The 22,275-nt window shown below is 33.5% G+C and overlaps 1 protein-coding gene and 2 long non-coding RNA genes across 52 annotated transcripts in view; 1 reads left to right on the top strand and 2 right to left on the bottom strand.

Moving 5' to 3' along the window:
* The window catches only part of LOC126717331 (disease resistance protein RML1B-like), a 131,984-nt gene extending 130,277 nt beyond the window's left edge, over positions 1-1,707 (bottom strand). For all 50 annotated transcript variants that reach the window (XM_050418960.1, XM_050418952.1, XM_050418956.1 and 47 more), the window contains exon 1: positions 1,074-1,707. In XM_050418960.1, coding sequence (XP_050274917.1) covers positions 1,074-1,567 — 494 coding nt within the window. In that variant the 5' untranslated portion in view covers positions 1,568-1,707. The remainder of the gene's footprint in view (positions 1-1,073) is intronic.
* A 6,653-nt stretch (positions 1,708-8,360) lies between these two features.
* LOC126717329 (uncharacterized) lies at positions 8,361-10,814 on the top strand. The gene is made up of 2 exons (XR_007652525.1): positions 8,361-9,188; positions 10,306-10,814. It is a non-coding gene; the product is annotated as an uncharacterized LOC126717329 (long non-coding RNA).
* A 212-nt stretch (positions 10,815-11,026) lies between these two features.
* On the bottom strand, positions 11,027-13,918 carry LOC126717327 (uncharacterized). The gene is made up of 4 exons (XR_007652524.1): positions 13,759-13,918; positions 12,201-13,071; positions 12,038-12,101; positions 11,027-11,609 (listed from the first exon to the last, which is right to left on the bottom strand). It is a non-coding gene; the product is annotated as an uncharacterized LOC126717327 (long non-coding RNA).
* Positions 13,919-22,275: the final 8,357 nt, after the last annotated feature.

The raw sequence follows: 22,275 nt of genomic DNA, 5'->3' as shown, positions 1-22,275 counted from the left end.
TATATATGTGTGTGTGTGTGTGTGTGTGGGGGGGGGGCCGATTATTTAACAATTATTAAAATCAAGCTAAATGGGCCTGTGGCCTATCCAAGGCTGTAAAACTGTCCGAGGAAGCCATATAAGGTCATAAGGGTAATCAAACGAAAAGAAGAGTAGATATCACGTGAGGTGAGTTTAGTATTAGTCCGAGGACAAAATCCTCCTCGGCAGTATGAGTCCGAGGATGACCTGAACTCCATATTGTTACAAACACACTTCAGAGCTACATCACCACTAAAGGTGAGACATGGGACCAAGGGTAAGAAAGAAAAGATGAACAAATATCTAGAACAACTACTACCTTCGCATTAATTGCCTCTCAACCAACTCTCTGGCCGCATTAATGTGGAGGTGATGCCTGAACAGTGATGAAGCAGCCTTACAGCTACTGGTTAAAGGATCTAGGAAGTGTTGGATGGGACAAGAGATGATTCCCCGAATCCAACCTACACGTGTGTGGTAAAGATGACACCAACATGATAGTATATAACGTAGAAGAATGCATTGAGAAAAGGGGATCGGAACTTTTGAATAAGTGACACTTAAAAGAAAACCTGATGAAATAAGAACTTAACTTGACTAAAGGGGAAACTGATCGTAATATTTGGCGTAATCCATCTAGAAACGTTAAATTTAATCGTTTTTCTTTTAAAGTTAATCTAGTTCTTTTATATCCACGCTCTACAAATTTATTGTTTGGGCCTTTAGCGTTCGAACTCAATACAAGTTTTGGGGTCACTACAAATTGAATCCTTACAATATATATATAGAAAGATGAATAAATAATATTTAATTGATATTAAAATATTAAAAAAAAACCCTAAAAACCTCAAATTATATAAAGTTGCCTGATGTGGGATTGACAAGATAATCAGTTATATGTGCTTACCTTTCTATCTAGCCTAACTAGCACATTATTAAAAGATATGAACTTTCAAATTTTCAAAAAATAAGGCAAAAAATAAGACTTCACTAGAGAGTTGTTTAACGTTAAAAGTTTTTGGTGATAACAAATATAGTGATAAAATGCATACTCTTTTGTGCAATGCCATCCACCTATATTACCGGCTTCATGTAGAGCTATCCTCCATTTTTGCACTTCCATTTTATCCTTGAACTTTGTTTCATGTTTTGTCAAAGCTTCTCCAAATTTCCCCTTTTGGTGGTTACGTACTTCTGATGGATCCACCTTATAAAAAATTGGTAGCACAATTTGGCCTTTCTTTTTACACTCAAGAATTTTGACAAGTTCTTTCAAACACCAAGTGGAAAATGCGTAGTTTTTAGAGAATACAATGATTGAAATTCTTGAACTTTCAATGGCTTCGAAAAGTTTGTCTGAAATTTCTTCACCCCTTAAGTGCTCGTTATCAAGGAAGATGTTGATACCATGATGATATAAAATGCCGATCAAAATACTCGTAAAATTATTGCGGGTATCCTCACCTCTAAAACTCACGAATACATCATATCTACACTGGTGGGTGAAAGAGGAAGAAGAGTCTCCTTGGTTGATTGGAAAAGCCATGGTGATTTGGATAGACAGTAGAACAAATTTAACAGGAAGAGGAGAGTTTAAGTGATGAAATTGGAATGGTAAGAGTTTAAGTGAGAATTTTCTAAATGAATTTTTAAGAGAGAGAGAATATATGAGAATGGCAGAGTAAGAGCATCAGCAGTGGGGCTTCTAAATGCCAAATGTTAGGAACATTTGGCATTTAAGCCCCAAAACTACTCAACAATGGAAAGGCCATATGCCATATGCCAATTCTAAATTTGGGATTTAGCTACAGTACCATCTCAAATGTAAGATGGTACTGTAGCTGAATGTTATAAAAAAAAACAATTTTTTAATACTCTCATTTCTCTCTCCTCTCTCATTTAACCCGGGAATTTCTCTCTCCTCTTCCGTTATTTCTCTTTCTTTTCTCTCTCTTCCTCCTCTCATTCTGCTCTCTACTCTATCTCAGATTAGTTTGTTTCCATATAAAAAAAAAAAAAATCTCAGATCAGTTTGGATCGGTGTATCGGTGTATCGGTGAATCATGGGTCAGGTGGTGGCGTGGGTTTGGATCGGTGTATCGGTGAATCATGCATGGGTCAGGTGGTGGCGTGGGTTTGGATCGGTGTGAGGGCTGGGTTTGGATCGGCGTGAGGGCTGGGTTTGGATCGGCGTGAGGGCTGGGTTTGCTGGTGATTTGTTTTGAATGGGTTTGCTAGTGGTGGCTCCGATGGGTTTGAATCGGAGCTCTAATGGCTCCGATATTGATTTTTTTTTTTTTTAATGGGTTGATCGTTGGGCTTGATGGTTTTTTTTTTTAATGTAGTTTTGGTTTTGGTTTGATGGTGCTAGCGATTTGTTTTGAATGGGTTTGCTAGTGGTGGCTCCGATGGGTTTGAATCGGAGCTCTAATGGCTCCGATATTGATTTTTTTTTTTTTAATGGGTTGATCGTTGGGCTTGATGGTTTTTTTTTTTAATGTAGTTTTGGTTTTGGTTTGATGGTGGTGGCGCTGCTTTGGGGTGGTGGCGCTGTTTGGTTTGGATCGGTGTGAGGGCTGGGTTTGGATCGGCGTGAGGGCTGGGTTTGCTGGTGATTTGTTTTGAATGGGTTTGCTAGTGGTGGCTCCGATGGGTTTGAATCGGAGCTCTAATGGCTCCGATATTGATTTTTTTTTTTTTTAATGGGTTGATCGTTGGGCTTGATGGTTTTTTTTTTTAATGTAGTTTTGGTTTTGGTTTGATGGTGGTGGCGCTGCTTTGGGGTGGTGGCGCTGTTTGATGGTGGTTTAATTTGGTTTTGGTTTGACGGTGGTTGAACGGTGGTGGTGTTAAGCCCATGAGAGACCTTGCCGGTTGTTTTTTTTTTTTTTCTTATCCGTTCTTGTGCCAGAGGTTGAGGGACAGAGACGAAAAGGAAAAGAGAGAGAGAGAGAGAGAAATAGTAAAAAAATAATAAAAAAGAATATTTAAATAAACTGAGAAAAGAAATAGAGTTTTGGGATGTTGGGTGTATTGAAAAATGGTATGGTATAATTGATAAAGTAGCTTTTTGGGATGGTAAAATAGGATAGGATGGCATTTCCGGCTGTGGATGCTCTAAAGGAATTGAATGTTAGTTGAGTTCCTGTGACTGTGAGGTCACAAGACTATGTTGGTCTATTATGAAATACTAGCGGTGAGAGTTGGTGGCCCAGACGTGGAGAAGATTTGTAGGAAAATTGCTTACCATTCATTTTCAAACTTGGGACCCAGTACCAGTAGGAAAGTGGAGAGAAATTTCTTAGGTATGCGCTTATTTTTGGAGTGTAGTGTGTTACCATTCATACATTCTGAATTCGTATTCAAAGTTTAAAGAAAGTGAGACACAATTTCTTTCTTTCTCTCTTTTCTCTCTCTCCCTTTTCTTCGAAATTTCCTTTTACTTCTTTTCTCTCCCTCCATCACCATCATCTCTCTATCCCCTTTTTCTTTTTCATTTTTCTTTTTTGATCTCTTCTTTTATCTATATATGTGTTTTAATATTTTCTCTCTTTCTCTGTTTCTTCTAGGATCTCCCTCATTCTCACGCGTTTAATATTTATCTCTACTATATTAAACGCGAGAATTAGACAAAAAAGAATAAAGAAGCATTAAATTTGTGTATTTAAATTAATCAATATAAGTATATTGAATTTAATTGAAAAAATATTACAAATTTTATTACATAACTTTCATAAATTGAAGCTAATGAGTGTGCTTACTAAATTTCAAGAACATAATAAACAAATATATATGAATTATTTTTGGTGACATATCAAATTAGAAAAACTGTAAAATAAATTTTGTAATATCTTTCGTTTAATTCTATTTTGAAAATAACACTATCTGTGTTTTATCATATATGTGAATATAATTAAAAAAAAGGTAAGTTTTACTGATTATTTATTATTGAAATTTCAATGTACTAAAAAAACAATCAACACGCTGGTGCCAACTACTCCCATACATTATCTCATCCTCATTTATTTACTTTTTTTTTTCCGCCAAGTTGTTAGAGTTACAATACACAATAAATTGGTAGCTGTAGCAGAAGTCACAGCAACAACAAGCTTTTTGACTCTTGACTATATTTGTGGTTATGCTTTTTCTTTATTAATTATTTTTTTCAAATTTCAGAATCACAAGATATCCAGCTGTCCCACTCAAACATATATAGAATAGTTCTTCAGTAAAGATAAATAGTATTAAACAGAGTTAGAGAAAGAAAACTGCGTGAACATTGACTCGTCACCTCCGTGAAGTGGGCTAGGTGATGCAGTGCAGCGGTGGTACACTCCTAGAAGAATGTTTTTGCAGCAGTGGTACTAGAGTCCAGTTTTTTTTTTTTTTTTGAAATTAATACATCTGTAATTTTTTTTTTTTTTTGGAGAATAAATTCATCTGTAATCTGGTTTGATAAAATGTTTTTTTTTTTGCTAGTAAATTTTTGAAAGGCCTAAGGATGGGCTTGGTGGTTAATTTTTGTTGGACTATTTCGGTTAAATTTTAAAATTTTATTGTGTTATTTGGACGAAATTTTATTTCATTACAAGGCCATGAACTATGTTGAGGGAAAGAAAAAAGGATTTTGGGTCAAGGGGGCTAGGAATAATTTTGCTGGGCCAAACCTTAGAATTTTATACATTTGTATGTACTACTTAATTTTTTTTTTATATATAGGATTTTTAACTATATACAGCCTTGAAACTCGAGCTATATGCATAAATCCAAGTGCAAAACATGGAATTGTGAATACGGCAGGTAGAGTCGAATCCTTAGAGCACTAGTAAGACGTAAAAAAGTGCTTATTTTCCATTCTTCAAACATATTTTATTTATTTTATCATCTTATTTTATAACTTATTTAATATTTTAATTTTTTTTACACATGATTCATTAAAATAATATAAATTATACTAACAAATAATATAAAAAAATTAATTTCTCTCTCTTTCTCCTCTCTCCAACAAACCCACGTACCACTTAAAATAATAAAATTTAAGTTTACCATCCGGTTACAGTAATGTGAAAATGCTAATTGAAAAATTGCTTACCATTCATTTTCAAACTTTGGGACCCAATACCAGTGCGAAACTGGAGAGAAATTTATTGGGTACGCGCTTGTTTTGGACTCTAGTGTAGTTTATGCATTCTAATAAATTCAGAGAAATTTCTTGGGTACGCTCTTTTTTTGGAGTGTAGTGTAGTTTATGCATTCTAAATTCATATTCAAACTTATTCTTAAAAAAAAAAAAATTCATATTCAAACTTTCTCTGTTTCTTCTAGATTTTCGCTTGTTCTCACGTGTTGTCATATTGTGAAACGTTGTGGTATCACTGGGACCCACCTCGGGTGGCATTTGTGTTTGGAATTTGGATAAGATTCAGAGGTAATGAGAAACGCTGCAAACACAAAATGGTGCATGCGCGACAAATTTTCACAGTGGTTGAATTGTGAGGAAGCTATGACTCCAAGTGATAGGAGGCAAAATCTGAACAAAAAATTTTCAATGAAAATCCCAAAAAAGAATAAAGTTTTTATGCATCTACCGTATTGAATTTTCTCCCAACTTTTTTTAATAGCTACCTCTACCATATTAAATGCGAGAAGTGGACAAAAAAGAATAGAGAAGCATTAAATTTGTGTAATTAAATATTAATCGATATAACTATATATTGAATTTAATTGGAAAAATGTTAAATATCTACAAATTTTACTACAAAACTTTCATCAATTAATTTGATATAGTAATGAGTGTGGTTGATGATAAATTTCGAAAATATAATAAACAAATATATGCAATTTTTTTAATAAAAATGCTATATCTACAATATTTTGACAATACTTTTATAACAAATCTTAAGTGATAGGTTGTTACGAGTTGTTATTGATAGGGTAAAAAAGTTATTTCAGTGGTAGATTCAAATTTGAACCAATGACAACTAATCACAGACCACTTGTGATTTGTATGAAAGTATTGTGAAAATATTGTGTATATAACAATTTTTTTTATTGATGACATATCAAATTGTAAAAATTATGTAATAAATTTTGTAATATCCATTACATCAATGTTAAATTATTCTTTGAAAATAACACTATCTCTTTATCATATATGTGAATATAATTAAAAAATTCATAAGTTTTGCCAATTATTTATTATTGAAATTTTAGATTGAGTTCCTCAAGTTTAGTGTTTTTACCAAATTTACAAGAAAATTGTGTGTGAAACCATGAATTTTGACTCACCCAATTTGACTATACTAAAAAAGAAGTCTAAGAATATAACAAAATATTACAACATGTTCACAATACTTTCATTTTTAGGATCCGAATAGATATTTTTTTTTTTAAGAGAAATGCTACATCCATAACATATTTAGAACAAACTCTAAATGAAAAGTTTTTATTGGTTTTAAATTGAGCCCACTACTAATATCATTTTTTTATCCATCAAAAATACCTTGTCACATAAAATTTGTTATAAAATTATTGTAAAAATGTTATGGACATAGTATTACTCTTTAAACTTTAAAATCAAATAATTTTCCCTTAAAATTTTGGAAAATAGCAAATATGTCATATTGTAATTCTCTTAATTAAACCGAAAGTTTATGATTCTTAAAAAATTAATTGTGTAATGTCTAAAATACTCCCACTAAATTTTAATATCTCAAAAATTTTCTTCATGTATTTTGAGTTTTAGATAGTAGTAATTCTCAATTTCCTATATTATTATTATTTTATTTTGACCTTTAAAAAATTGACACTTCAATAATTATGAAAATATTGTAAGAATGTGTTGTGTGTGTAACTGTGTATGTACACATAAATATTTAAAAGAAAAGACAAAAAGAGCACAACCAAAACTGGCGTATTATGAAAAAAAAAAAAAGCCACAGTACAAATTGTCAAATAATTATTAAAATATTATAAGAATTTGTTAAATTGGTGTAATGGTATAGGCGCATCTAAATAATAAATATTTAAATGAAAAGACAAAAAAGCCAAACAAAACCCGCAAAATAAAAAATAAAAAAGGCTGATGAATAGTGTGGGTTGAACAAAAAAAAGCACAACCAACGTACTGTAAAAAAAAAAAAACAATAAATTGTGTAAATTGTCAAATAATTATAAAAATTTGTTAAGTCAGTATAATTGTATATGTACCTACAAATAATAATAATAATAATAATAATAATAATAAGAAAGACACATGCACAGACAAAACCGGCGAAGAAAAAATAAAAAACTATGAACGGTGCTGGTTGAGCAAACCAAATGCTATCCAGCTGTCTCCCTCAAACATAATTAGAAGAGTGCTCCATTTAAGTTATCTAGCTATCGTAGCCATAGTTTTAAAAATCGGACAGGACCGGCCGGTTCAACCGGGAACCGGCATCAATCCGGTCCGGTTATCATTAAAAATCAAAAATAATTTAGAAATCGAAAAAATAGTAAAAATCGGCCGGTTTAATCGGAAAACCGAGAACCGGTGCGGTTAAACCGATTCTTGAATCTGAAGAGGAATATGAAGAAGAACAAGAAGAAAAACTAGAATAAAATAGAACGAACTTCTTAGATTTGCCCTAAAGTAAAATTGGAGAAAATTTGTGGTGAAAATAAAATAAAGGAAATACTTATATTGGATGATATGTATAAGAAATCTGTGCTTTGAGCTTTGACTGGAATAAAATGTAAAGAAAGACTATCAAAAACTTATCTTGAGAAAGAGAAAGACTTGAGATTTGAGAGGGAGCGGCAAAAATGAAGTTTACTGCATTATGAAGAAGTGTGGAAAGAAAACTGAAGAGGAGTAAAATTTAAAAAGGAGTTTGAATCTGATTTGAGGGGTAGGTGGTAATGTGTGGTTATAGATTTAAGGGGAATAAAAAAAAGAAGAAAAAACAAAAGAGCAAAGTAGAGTGAACGTGTATGGGTAAGTGGGATTCACATCCAGTGCAATAGCTAGGGTATTGCACGGGGTGCAATATCTCAATTCTCAGCCATAGATTTAATCTAATGGCTTAAGCCTTTGACACCTCACCAAATAACAAAATGACTATTTTGCCCTTAAAAAATTTCACCCGCCCACTGTTTCAGTTTCAGCCCTAACTTTTCACAAACTCAAATTTTCTCTCTCTCTCTCTCTCTCTCCCTTGCGCAGCTGCTTCTCCTTCAGCCCATTCTCTGCCTCTTCTTCAATCCATTGTCACAGCAGCCCGATACCAGTCCACACAAGGCCAAGCCTCTCTCTTTGCCATCACTGTTGCTTCGATGATCGAAACCCATGGTTATCATTTTGTTTTAGTTTTGATTAGTTTGATATTGGGTTTTCTTGATGCATGTAAATTCTGGTGATTTTGCTTGGGTTGGGTTTTTTGGCGGTATGGCAGAATGTACTACGATTACATGAAAAGTGACATGCTTGTAGGTTGCTGTATGTATGGGTCTCTTGGCTTTGCCATATAAACATTTTGATATTAGATTTATGAATTTTATTTTTCTTCCCTTGATTTTTTTTACCAAAGATCATCATTTTCTTTCATTTATAGGCACTAAAGATTATGACTTTCTTAGTTTCTTTCATTGAAACATTACTATGCTTCTTAGCATAATAATAATTTCTGAAATTGGAATTTGTTACCGTTGAGAAATATATTTGTTGCTGTATGTATGCTTTTTGTTTTTATTTTTTATCTATGACTGAGACTTTGAATTATTATTGAAATTCCCATGTGTAAGTTTAGAAATTCCAATTTCACATTGATACTAGAACTCCAAGCAAATCGTATTCAAAGTTGAACTTTAATCTACAACTCTATAGTCTAGGACAGAACTAGAACATGATGCAGAGATGCACAACTACTGATATTCTCATTTATTACTGTTTCAAATGTTTTCTACTGCTCCACTGGTTTGTGTTAGTAAATCTTATGGATTGAGACTTCCTCGTGAATTTGCACTTCTCATGAAGCAGCTTCTATATTTGGACCGGTCCACCTGGTTGTTGGCTCCAAACTTGAAAATGCTTCAGGACCAGAGGATCTCCATTGTTTCAAACTGAAGAAGCAAATATGGGGACAGTTTCAAATGAACCTTGTTTATATAGATATACTTTCTCCTAGGTGAAAGGCTTTATTTTCGTTTCTCTTATATATATATATATATATATGAAAATAAACTCTCCACAGTTAGAATTAAACATCCAAGAGGAATATAGACAAAGCAAGAGAGATAAGTACTCATTTTATTCAAAGTGCTATACATGATTTAGTAGCAATGGAACTTTTGATATTTCTGCTGTATGAGCATTTGTTTACCCTCTGTTGCACGCTGGATCTGATGATTGTACTAACTTTCATTGTATCCTTGGCTTTAGTTTAAATCAACTAGTCTCATTTTTTTTGATAGTTATGTCAACTAGTCTCATGTTATTGCATTATTCCAAATTTTCTGGCTAGTGCTCCATGGGGGCTCCATAGCTGTAGCTTGCTCTAACATTTGGAATTTCATTCTATATTAGATCACCAATTGTGTCTTTTAGTATGACCCCCTTTGACAATCATAACAACACTCGATGTGCAACAGAAACATACTACTTTAGTTACATTGCTAGAATGATAAGTATATCACTCTCTCTCAATATGATGGTTGGTATACTGGTCTGCCAGTAGCTCTATATGAGTGACCAATAAGCCTGACCTTTTAAGTTTTGGAACTCGTTTAGAGTTCCAGGAATGTGTTATATATATATATATATATATATATATATATATATTAAATAGGTGTCCCTTTGTGCTATATTCTCATTTTTTTTAAGGCCAAGGCTGCCTATATATATGTCATGTACATAATACGTATGCTGCCACCACTTCATTAAAATGGTCTGCCTATTTAAATTTGTTGTGTTTCCCCTGTCCAGTAAGTGAGCCAAAATTTGTCATCTCGATAGAGTTCAAAAAATACTCATGCAGGGGCTGGTGTTGGACCAACTATAACCAATACAGTTAATACAGTCGTTGCATACGATTTTCTTAGCTGAATAATGGTCTGGCAGAATGCTATATTTAAATTTGGACTTTGAATATGATTTTCTTTCATTTTCTGTCATTGTCTTAGTTTTGTTACTATTGTGTTTATTTTATTTTAAAGTTGATTTGGAAATGCATGGAAAATGTTTGTCAAAAAATCTATTTGAAACTTTGAAGTTAAGCTAAGCTATTTTGTATGCATGTTGTGTAGTCTTGAGGGAGGTCATCAGATTGTGAAATGCACCGAGATGCTCCCCTAATAGGCTGATTCTTTTCACTTCCTGCTGACAAGAGAAGGATCTAGGCTCTAGCTAAGGTGAAGAACAGAGTTAAAAGGTTGATTCTTTTCACTTCTTGCACCAAGAAGACTATCAATTTCAATTGGCCAATTCGATTTCCAATTTTGGCTATGGGGAATCCAAGAATCAACTGACGGCTTTGTCAACAATAATGAGGACATCTTGTATTTATCACCATAAATCTTGTGTAGAGGGGAAAAAAAAGTATGAAATGGACTTGTTCCATGGAAACAAAACACATGGTGTTGTGTTTTAGCTTTCTGTTGTTGCTACGAAATTGAATAGCTGAGCAAGTTGTTGCATTCAAGTTGTAGCTGATTTTGTGTTGATGAATATATGTAATGTATACAATTTTGTTTCTGTTATAAGCTTTCTTAATGCATTTTGAATTTCTATCTAGAATAAATGGAATTGTTTTTTATGTATGAATTTGCTTGAAGCAAGTACTCATATTGACGATGACTCAAAAACACAAATTATATCGAAGTGTTTACATTACTCTTGTTCTTTTTTTTTTTATAAGGTTTACATGACTCATTCTTTTGAAAACAAGGAATACATATCAAGAGACTTCAAAGGATGCTTGGCCTATTTTACAATCAACATTTAATTCAAGAGAGTAGACGAAACGAATTTGATCTAAAAATGAACATAGTTTTATTAGAATGTACACTTTGACCACAAGGCCATATAACAATAGTTTTGTTGAAATATACACTTTGTTAACAAGAAACAACTCTTCCCATCATCATAAATTCATAATACATAATTCCCACAAATTGTATGCTTCAAGATCAAATTCTTCGACAACCTCAGATAGCATGACCTACTCATTAAGTTCTACTTGGTGTGCCTCTTGCTTCTTGACTGTACATTACAATATATAATTATAAGTTTATAACTAAGCCACACATCACATGCATAGGAACACAGCCGGAACATCATGCCGAACATCATAACGATGATTTACACCAGAATGCTCTTTCTTTGCAATAAGGTCTAATTCATCAATGGTGTCCATAGTACCCTTTTCCCATTTTCATGTATATGGTCTGATCTTTTCATGCTGGATTACCTCATCTCCCCCTTCATCACCATAATTATTCGTCTCTTGAGGTGTAAAGGAAGATTGAAGAGGAAGCAGAGTGTGTTCTAACATCCCCTTTCATAACACAAATATCAAAACGAATATTGCTCCTATCACAGCATATTGTTCCTGCATATACATAATAACAAAAAGAAAATTCACTAATTAAAACCCATACATGTATTTCAGAACAGGAACAATAAAATTAGTATCTCTATAAACTTTAATAACAGTTCATGATTATATTGTTGGATCAAACTCAATCCAAAAGAAAAAAAAATCAGCCCCTGCTCTGTTGCAGAGGGCTAAAGAGGTGGGGTATGCGGGGGGTCCCAAATCCCAAATTAAATTCACCAAACCTTATACAGTTAAACACACAGCCAACATACAGCCATTTAAGATTAAAATTAATTGTTCTCACCAACCACAAGGAGATATTATGAGGGTTTTATAATCACATGGTCAACTCCTTTCCAGTACATCAATACTGTTGGATAAACTTAATTCCAGATTGGAAGGAAAAAAAAAAAAAAAACCAGAAAGATAGTAGTACTAACCCTTAAAGACTGAAGAACACGGGAGTATTTGCACCCATATCAGCAAAGGGGTCTCCAAATGAATCTACAAAAGCCACAAATACACGTCAAGACTCAAATAAAACAGAGAAAACAAGAACAAACCAAAGGAAAATAAGGGAACCCATGAGAGAGAAAAGCTTACAGAGTAGAGAGAAAGTGGAAACAGAGTTGAAGAAGAGGTGAGGAGATAGTATAAAGGAACAAGAGAGAAGAGAGATGATGAGGAGAGAGAGAAGCTTAGGGATTTCCGATGTAGGAAGCGGTGATTTGAGGGATTTCCGATGAGAAAAAGGCTAGTATTGTCTGAAATGGAGATCCGGACTAGTGGCTGTGCCGTGAAGAGAGAGCTTCATCAACTTCTCTACACCCGATTCTCTCCAACCCCCAACCTTGCTCTCTGATCTGGGTCTAAAAAGCGCTCTACAAGGCGTGGGGATTTGGCTTCAAATAGTGAGTTCATTCTTCGAATTTGCTGATGGGTCTGAGTTGAGTATGCTGGCAGCGGTGACGACGAGGTTGAGGGAAGCGTGGAGGTGTTGAGAGAGTGGTGGAGGCGAGAGAGACACCGGTTGAAGTGGGAGAGAAAGAGAGAGGAGAGAGTGTTTTACTGAAATTGAAATTTGGGAAGCTAATATGAAAAGAAAAGTGAGCACACGGATTGCCAGAGTGGATTGGTGAGGTGTCAAAAGCTTAAGCCATTAGATTAAACCTATGGCTGAGAATTGAGGTATTGCACCCCGTGCAATACCCTAGCAATTGCACTGGATGTGAATCCGGGTAAGTGAGTCTGACACTTGCTGTGGAGAGTTTATTTTCATATATATATATATATATATATAAGAGAAACGAAAATAAAGCCTTTCACCTAGGAGAAAGTATATCTATATAAACAAGGTTCATTTGAAACTGTCCCCATATTTGCTTCTTCAGTTTGGAACAATGGAGATCCTCTGGTCCTGAAGCATTTTCAAGTTTGGAGCCAACAACCAGGTGGACCGGTCCAAATATAGAAGCTGCTTCATGAGAAGTGCAAATTCACGAGGAAGTCTCAATCCATAAGATTTACTAACACAAACCAGTGGAGCAGTAGAAAACATTTGAAACAGTAATAAATGAGAATATCAGTAGTTGTGCATCTCTGCATCATGTTCTAGTTCTGTCCTAGACTATAGAGTTGTAGATTAAAGTTCAACTTTGAATACGATTTGCTTGGAGTTCTAGTATCAATGTGAAATTGGAATTTCTAAACTTACACATGGGAATTTCAATAATAATTCAAAGTCTCAGTCATAGATAAAAAATAAAAACAAAAAGCATACATACAGCAACAAATATATTTCTCAACGGTAACAAATTCCAATTTCAGAAATTATTATTATGCTAAGAAGCATAGTAATGTTTCAATGAAAGAAACTAAGAAAGTCATAATCTTTAGTGCCTATAAATGAAAGAAAATGATGATCTTTGGTAAAAAAAATCAAGGGAAGAAAAATAAAATTCATAAATCTAATATCAAAATGTTTATATGGCAAAGCCAAGAGACCCATACATACAGCAACCTACAAGCATGTCACTTTTCATGTAATCGTAGTACATTCTGCCATACCGCCAAAAAACCCAACCCAAGCAAAATCACCAGAATTTACATGCATCAAGAAAACCCAATATCAAACTAATCAAAACTAAAACAAAATGATAACCATGGGTTTCGATCATCGAAGCAACAGTGATGGCAAAGAGAGAGGCTTGGCCTTGTGTGGACTGGTATCGGGCTGCTGTGACAATGGATTGAAGAAGAGGCAGAGAATGGGCTGAAGGAGAAGCAGCTGCGCAAGGGAGAGAGAGAGAGAGAGAGAGAAAATTTGAGTTTGTGAAAAGTTAGGGCTGAAACTGAAACAGTGGGCGGGTGAAATTTTTTAAGGGCAAAATAGTCATTTTGTTATTTGGTGAGGTGTCAAAGGCTTAAGCCATTAGATTAAATCTATGGCTGAGAATTGAGATATTGCACCCCGTGCAATACCCTAGCTATTGCACTGGATGTGAATCCATTAGTGTTGCCCCTATTTAACTTCAAGTGAGTTTTGTTTTATTAAAGTCATCTACGATTTGTGAAGTCAAGGATAAATGTTATATCAAGCAATTCTAATTGAAAATTTAACTACAGATTTTTGTTTGAGTTGATAAAAATGTGTTACTTCATGTTACTCCCTCCGTCCCAATTTGTTTGTCCTGTTTGAAAAGTCAAACTTTTTAAGGGAACATCATTTATTATCTTGTCTGCCTTATAAAAATGTACTCCTTCCATCCCATTTTGTTTATCCTGTTTGAAAAGTGAAACTTTTTAAGGGAACATCATTTATTGTCTTGTCTACCTTTTAAAAATGTATAAGTTTCCAAAATTACCCTTAAATAAATTTATCAAAAAATTGAATTATTAATAAAATAGGGGTATAATAGGAACATTAGTAAATTAATGACTTTTATTTTTAGAAACAGGACAATATTTTGGGACATCCTAAAATGGAATAAAGGACAAACAAAGTGGGATGAAGGTTGTATAAGTTTACAAAACTATCCTTAAATAAATTTAGCAACTTTTTTTTAAAAGAGTTATTTTTAATAAGACAACTAAAAAGGTGGCCCAATTAGATTGATTTTTTAAATATTTGTTAGTTTTCTTTTCAAATAATTTTGAAAATAAAATAGGGGTATAATAGAAACATTAGTAAATTAATTAATTTTATTTTTAGAAACAGGACAATATTTTGGGACATCCCAAAATGGAATAGAGGACAAATAAACTGGGATGGAAGGAGTATTATTTTAACATATATTCAACATTTTACATAACTTTTTTCATATAACAGTTTACAACATTATCTAAGCATTGCGCGGGTCTTCCACTAGTTTAGAGAAAAGAAAAGAAAAAGAAATACTTAATTTTTCCAAAAATTGAATAGTCAGACTTTATCATACATTTCACCTCAGAAGTAGACTAAAAAGTAAACATTTCGTTTGAATCAAGATGGGTGTTCGAATATTGTTTGTGAAAGTTACTGTTAGAACAAAGAATATTGTTCTTTAGGTGGGCTTGAAAGTTACGCATAAGCCTCTTCCAATTGAATCCTTGTTCACCTGGGTTTGTTTGGATACCGCTTATTGTTGAAAACTGAAAACTAAAAACATTATAACAAAATAATTTTTAAATGTGTGAATAGTGCTGTGAGACCTAGTTTTAAAGTTTTTTTTGCTAAAAAAAGTACTTTCGGGTCCTGTGAACAGTGCATGAGACTCACTGTTTTTCAGCTAAACTCAAGAACGCACAGAAAACATGCGTTCCAAATGGACACCTATTAAGGAAAAGGAAGAAGAGAAAAGAAACGAAAAGAAAAGAAAATGACAGAATTACTTTCCATTCAACTATTGATTTTTCTGAAAATTGAATTGTTATACTTCATCATACTTTCTAGGCAGCCATGTTTCAATGAACATTATTAGTTGGTGAAGCCCCTGTCTTAGACTCCAGAGGCGGGCTAGGGGGGGCCATGGCCACCCCCAGCTAGTAAAAAAAAATTATAAATTACTAAAATTACATGTAAATTTATTCATTGGCCCTCCCAAATTTTAGAATTGACTCTCTCAAAATTTAAAATTATCATCTAAAATTTTTGAACTAGTCCAATATATGTAAAATATTGTGAAAATATTGTGGATGTAACACTTTTCAAATTAAATTGGTAAACAAAAAACCAAAGAAAAAAAATAATAAATCTAGTACAAAAAGCCTAACAAAAAAATGGTACGGTTGAGTTTATAACTTAAATTATATATATGTAATAATATAGTGTTGTATATATTGAGTGATGTATTTATATTTTGTATTATTATCTTGCTTCAAATTTTATTTGGTTTTTGTTTCTCAAAAAAAAAAAAAAAAAATTATTTGGTTTTGTTTGGTTGGCATCTCTTGATGTGTTCATGACATCTGGAACTCCAATCTTTTTTCTCCCATTCTAACTATTAAAATTATCAAAAAAAAAAAAAAAACACTTGAATGACTTGTTTATAATTTATAAATGACTGATTTTTAATTTTTATGACATAAATTACTTGTTTGGGGTCTTCCATTAAATAAAAAAATAAAAAACTTTTAAGAATTTTGTTACATATAGCTTGGCCCCCTATAAAAAGTTTTCGGCTCCGCCACTATCAGTCTCGAACATATGTAGACATAATTGGACTTAATACTTCTCCTACTTGAACCGAATTTCTCAAAAGTTAACTTTAATTTTTGAGTAATTCGGTAATTCTAGGATGAATCGTACTCCCCCTCCTAAGGATAAAGTAGACATGTGTTTCATCATTTTAATGAGTCCAGTGCAATAAAACATTAGATCCAAATAAACTATTTAGGAAATTGCAAAGACTCCTCTAATTTACCCTCACTACTTTGGTATAGTTAAGGTAGAATAAACTTCCCTCTAATATTACAACTATTGAATATACTTATTATTACTATTGGTTGACCCGTGCATATATATATATATATATATATATATTTGAGTTTGTAATTATTAGTATTTAGATAACTACTACATTTTTATGCGTAAGTATCCTAAAAATTATAATGAGTTTTATAATTTTCCATAGATAATAATTATTAGAACATATGATGTTCCATCCATGAAATTCATTATTGCTTAATAGAAGTTTATATTTATGTTTCATTTTTTTTAATAACTATTTTTCATTTGAAATTTTGTGTTTGAAATAAATTAAATAAGAAATATAAAAAAGAAGATTTCAATTGTTCATGATCCCTTTCTTGTTTATTAGGTCTACATTTTTATGTGGGTTTCAGTTAACTTAATTAGTAAAATCTTTAATAGTTGAATAAGAGATTTGGGGTTCAATCCTCGCCTACACTAAAAATTAATTGGTATCTTGGTTTGATGATATATAGCTATTATTAGGAATGGATGTCATAGGTTGAAACTGTCTCTAAAAAAAAGTCTACATTCTTATAATTATTTTTCCAAATAGTTAGTACACTTTTTTTTTAAACGTAGGCAATATCCTGTAATTATATATTCACGCTCTCCTGTTTGTCTATTATTTTTCCAAATAGTTATTACACTTCTCTTTTTAAAATGTAGGTAATATCCTGTAATTATAAATTCACGCTCTCCTATTTGTCTTTTTATTGTATGGAATGAAACGGTAACAATAAAAATTGTATATTACAAAAAACACGTAATGAAATTCTACAACTATATGATATAAATCTAACTGAACAATCAACACATCTAAGTAAACCAGTTCTGCAATTATGAATCTATCATTGAATAAAAATCAATTAAAATCTCATTTACACCAAAAATCAAATAGTATATTGACTTCATGATAAAAAGCAATTAATCATCATAGAATGGGCTTTATAGATTCAAATCAAATCATGTATATATTTATATGTATGTATAATAATTATGTCAGATTGTGAGTTATATTACCCCACTTTAAAACCAATAGGTGTGGGTTCCAGTTAGCTTAACTGGTAAAGTCTCTGATAGTTGTATAAGAGATCTGGGGTTCAATCCCCGCCTACACCAAAAACTGATTGGTGTCTTGGTCTGATAATAAAAAGCTATTATCAGGAGCGGACGCCATAGGTTAAAACTCTCTCAAAAAAAAAAACCAATAGGTAACGAGGAAGACACATTTAAGTCTTTAATGGCATTTGACATCACACCGTGTAGGCCTATTTTTAGAGCAGTTATATGGAGCCAAATTGTGCTCCCCCTCCCCTAACAATCTCCCCTTATGTTGATGTTCGTGCGACTCGAACCCATAACCTTAGCTCTGATACCACTTATATTGGGTTTAAATTAGCCCTAATTAAATTAACCAATAATCCAAGTGGATTACTTAGTCTAATTACATGTAATATTCAAAGATAAATTGACATGGCGATGTGGTCATGATAAGGAAAACCTCAACTGGAAAAACCACTCTTGAAGAATACACTAATAAGGTTGAGGTTACAAGTATAAATAATTTTACCCAATCCCGAATAGCTACATTTTGTAGAACCTATTGATCCCATCTCTGCTCCAACCTAGTTGAATTTTTATCTTAGTAGACTACCTTGGTTGCGCAGATCTACTAATCGATGTGACTAACTTCATCACAGCAACAACTTGTTTGCAGTAGTATAACTTTGCTTGGTAGAGAACCATTGGCATAACAAAAACATCAATAAGATCTTCAATGGTTGGTGTTGGAAACTTTGCTTGGTAGAGAACTGTTGGCTAACAAAAATCGTAGCAATGTGGAGGCTAGGGTTTCTCTCTAAAAGCCTTAGGATTCTAGCCCCTACAACCTTATTTAAAATACAATTTTCTGGGCTTTTATATAAGCTCTCTATTAAGGTTTCAAAAACTCATAATTACAGTCAGCTTAAGACAACAATTGTTGAGGCTCTTTTTTCACGCCACATGACATTATTTCATTGGCAATCCATGCCACATCAACATTATCATTGATTTTGGGTAAATCTCCTTTAAAACCCAAAAAATGCCCATATTTTATTCAACTTCAAGGATTGGGCTCACAGGGCCCATAAGATCTTTACTTCAAGAGGCGGATTCATAGTCCACATTTCCTCTTCATCAATTGGGTTCATAATCCACGACATCCTCAACATCAATATATGAATCAGGCTCAAGCAATGAATCAAAGTTCATGGCCAATATTATCTCTCTCATACTCATGAAAAGCAGCTTTTCCAATGAAAGCCCATATTTACACAAAATGACATCAATGCCCATGACATGTTATCTCATCAATTCCCACGGTAAGTCATCTCATCTTCAGCTCATGATTCAAGCTCATTAGTCTCTATGGGAAAACTTTAGGAGTCATGGTTTGGAGGACCAAGAAGTATGTTTAGTAAAACTCCAGCAGTTTAAAGTTGATAAAAGAAACATGTTGCTTGGCATGTCTTCTCCAACTCCCTGAATTCTAACGGGTTAGTGTATAGCGAAAAACATTTGGTAAGCATCTCTTGTCACATAACACTTAAAATGATAAAACTCCCCATTGCTCTTTACCTAAAACTTAATACCCATCATATAACAAGTACTCTAAAGCTCTAGCCATCTAAATCCTGACCAAGTAACTATTCATTTAATCTCTAGTTGTTTTCAGACGAATTTAGAAACCTAATCATATTATTTCACATAAACCACAATACTATTTTTAGCTAAAATCCAACTCAAACGCATGTCTAAATTTAATAGGGATGGCAATCCAAGCCCGACCCGCAGATATCCGGCCCGACACGACCCTAATGGGTTGGGTTTTACTCGGTCCGATTAAAAATAGGGTTAGGTGTGGATTTAAAACAAAAAACCCGAAGCGGGTTTGGGTCGGGCCTGGGTTTCATCAAAACCCAACCCGAACCCGACCCGGTTACATATAAAATGATCTAACTACCCTTATATATATATATATATAGTTATAAACAACCCTAACTCATTTCATTTTTCATCTCATTCTCCCATTCTCATCTCTGAGCCGCCACCCTCCCTCTCTCAAATCTCCAGTCTCTCTCACGGCCACAGCCACAGCCACAACCACACGACCATAGCCTCAACCACACGGCCACAGCCTCACCGCCGCCGCCCTCAACTCCTCAAGCCGTCACTGTCACCAACCCTCACAGCCACACTCACAGCCTTACTGCCTCACCGTCACCCCCCTCAATCACTCCCTCTCTCCCTCCTCCCTGCGCCTTCAATATCACAATATTTTCTTCTCTCATCTTTTTTTTGCCATTCCTATTTGGGTTCATTAGGGTTTGGGACCTTTGGGATTGTTAGGGTTTGGGTTCCCTTTTTTTTTTTTTTATAATCTGGTTTGGGTTTGTGATTTCTGTGTTTGTGTTTATGTTAGTGTTTGTGTTTGTGTTTGTGATTTTGAAAGGGAAAATAAAAAATTTGAAATTTTTGTCTTTGTTTTTGGGTTTTTAGTTGCTTCTCTGGTCCGATTGAAGAATAGGATCTTGGGGTTTTTGTTTTTGGGTTTCTGATCTAGGTTAATGAACAAGATGTTGGCGTCTTGGGTGTTTTTTTTTTTTTTTTTTGTTTTTTTTTTTTTTTTTTTTGTGATTGGGCCACAGATTGGGCCCTGAAGTGGCATGGGCTAGGCGGGGCCTGATGGGGTAGGTCTGGGGCACAGGAAAAAAAACCCGTTTATTAAACAGGGTGGGTTTGGGTTTCCAAGGCAGACCCACGGGTCGGGTTTGGGCATAAAGAAACTCAGCCCGAAACCGACCCGTTGCCATTCCTAAAATTTAATTGGCTATCTTTAATCTCCAAATATAAAATATTCATGATATCTTTGATGTCCAGTTTCAATCTGCCATAATCTCAAACCTGATCGAGCATTAAATGGAAGATCAACCCAAATATTCTCCGTCCAGCTGCTTGAGCAGAGCATTAAATGATTTTCTTGCTCACCAAGATTAAGTCACAACAAATGAGACCTTGACTAGATCTCTAAATATTCATTAAATATCAATCAATCATTTGATTACTTACTAAAAATGAATTGTAATAGAATCATGGAAATACTCAAATTAAGAAACATTCCAAGCAAATCACTAGCATTGTGTTTAGCACTTGACACCTGGTTGAAATTGACATCCCCAGCCCTTTAATGCTCAATCCCAGCAACCATCTCCTATACCCAAAATAGCAAGATACCGTTAAAAGAGATCTTACCATTTTCAATCATAATCCATGAAATAAATGTTGAATATTCTCCCCAACTAATTCCAATCTCCAAGCAACAACTGTCTTATGACAACTGTGACAACTTTTTTAGACTACTTTGATAGTTGTTTCAGAATAGATGTGACAGCTGGTCTAGCAGCCTTGAAATTACAGTTTTCCCCTTTTTGGCTAAAAATCAAAACCAACTAAAGAAACTACTCTTTCTTTGCTAAAAATCTTTCTTTATTTGTTAGTCTTTCTTCTAGCTTGATCTGATTTAGTTTCAAACTTGGCTCTATATAAAGAGGACCAAGCTAAAGCCTTAAGGACACCATTCCATACCCCCACTACCCATCTTATACCCATTCTCTCATCTTCCATATTCTAAAAATCATATGTCTTGCTGCCCATATCTCCAAATACCTAAACACATCTGCCTCTTTACTTCTCTTACAGCATCTCTTCTCTTAGAAAGCAACATAAGCCATCACCATACCTCATATTATCCATTACAACCCCTCCAGCAACTATAATTTATATCTTTACTATCTTTAACCTATATATCTCTCATAATTCCATATATCTTACAAATTCATTCTTCACAAAATATCCATACATACTGCATATATCTTTAAACTCCATAACTCACAAAGTATCTATATACAAATTACATATCTCACAAAATACCCATACATATTTCTCATACATTTTATAAATTACACCTTTCACAAATTATCCATACATATTACTCATATATATTACAAACCCATCTCTCACCAAGTATCCATACTTATCATCCATGCATATTACAAATACTATATCCCACAACACATCTATATCTTTTACCATCTCCATACTTCTCAAGAGATATCAGACATTCATACTAAAAGCCCTTCTCATAGAAGGCATAAACTTATAATACTAAAGCCCTTCCCCTAGAAGGCACAAAGACCTCATATTAAAGCTCTTCTCATGGAAGGCACAAACCTATCTTACTATAAAACCCTTCTCATGGAAGACAATACTATTCATAACTTCAATAATAACTAAAAGAGCATTATCAAGGAAAAATTATTTTAAGTGCATGATAAAGGAGACAAACTTAACTAGCCTCTGCACATAGCTAGACATACTCTCTACCCCTCCAATTGTACCCATTTTTCCCCTTCAATCTTGAAGTTATCATGGCATACTACCTCTTCATTGCTGGTGTCAAGCTGTTGGAATAATATCAATTCATTGATATTATATAGCTAAAACTACAAACCATACAAAGATAAGTGACTATGTTTTCATATCTCTAAATTTACATTATTGAGTACATGATTACTTCACCTTTAAATACAAATTATTTTAATATTACATAACTATTTAATAAACACGATTTTACTAGTATTTCACTAATAAACACATATACTAATAAATTGATATGTCACTGCTGAA

This window comes from Quercus robur, chromosome 3 (assembly GCF_932294415.1).
Source record: "Quercus robur chromosome 3, dhQueRobu3.1, whole genome shotgun sequence".
NCBI classification, from domain to species: domain Eukaryota; kingdom Viridiplantae; phylum Streptophyta; class Magnoliopsida; order Fagales; family Fagaceae; genus Quercus; species Quercus robur.
The sequence above is the reverse complement of the archived record's forward strand: the minus strand, read 5'-3'. Positions and strand labels throughout refer to the sequence as shown.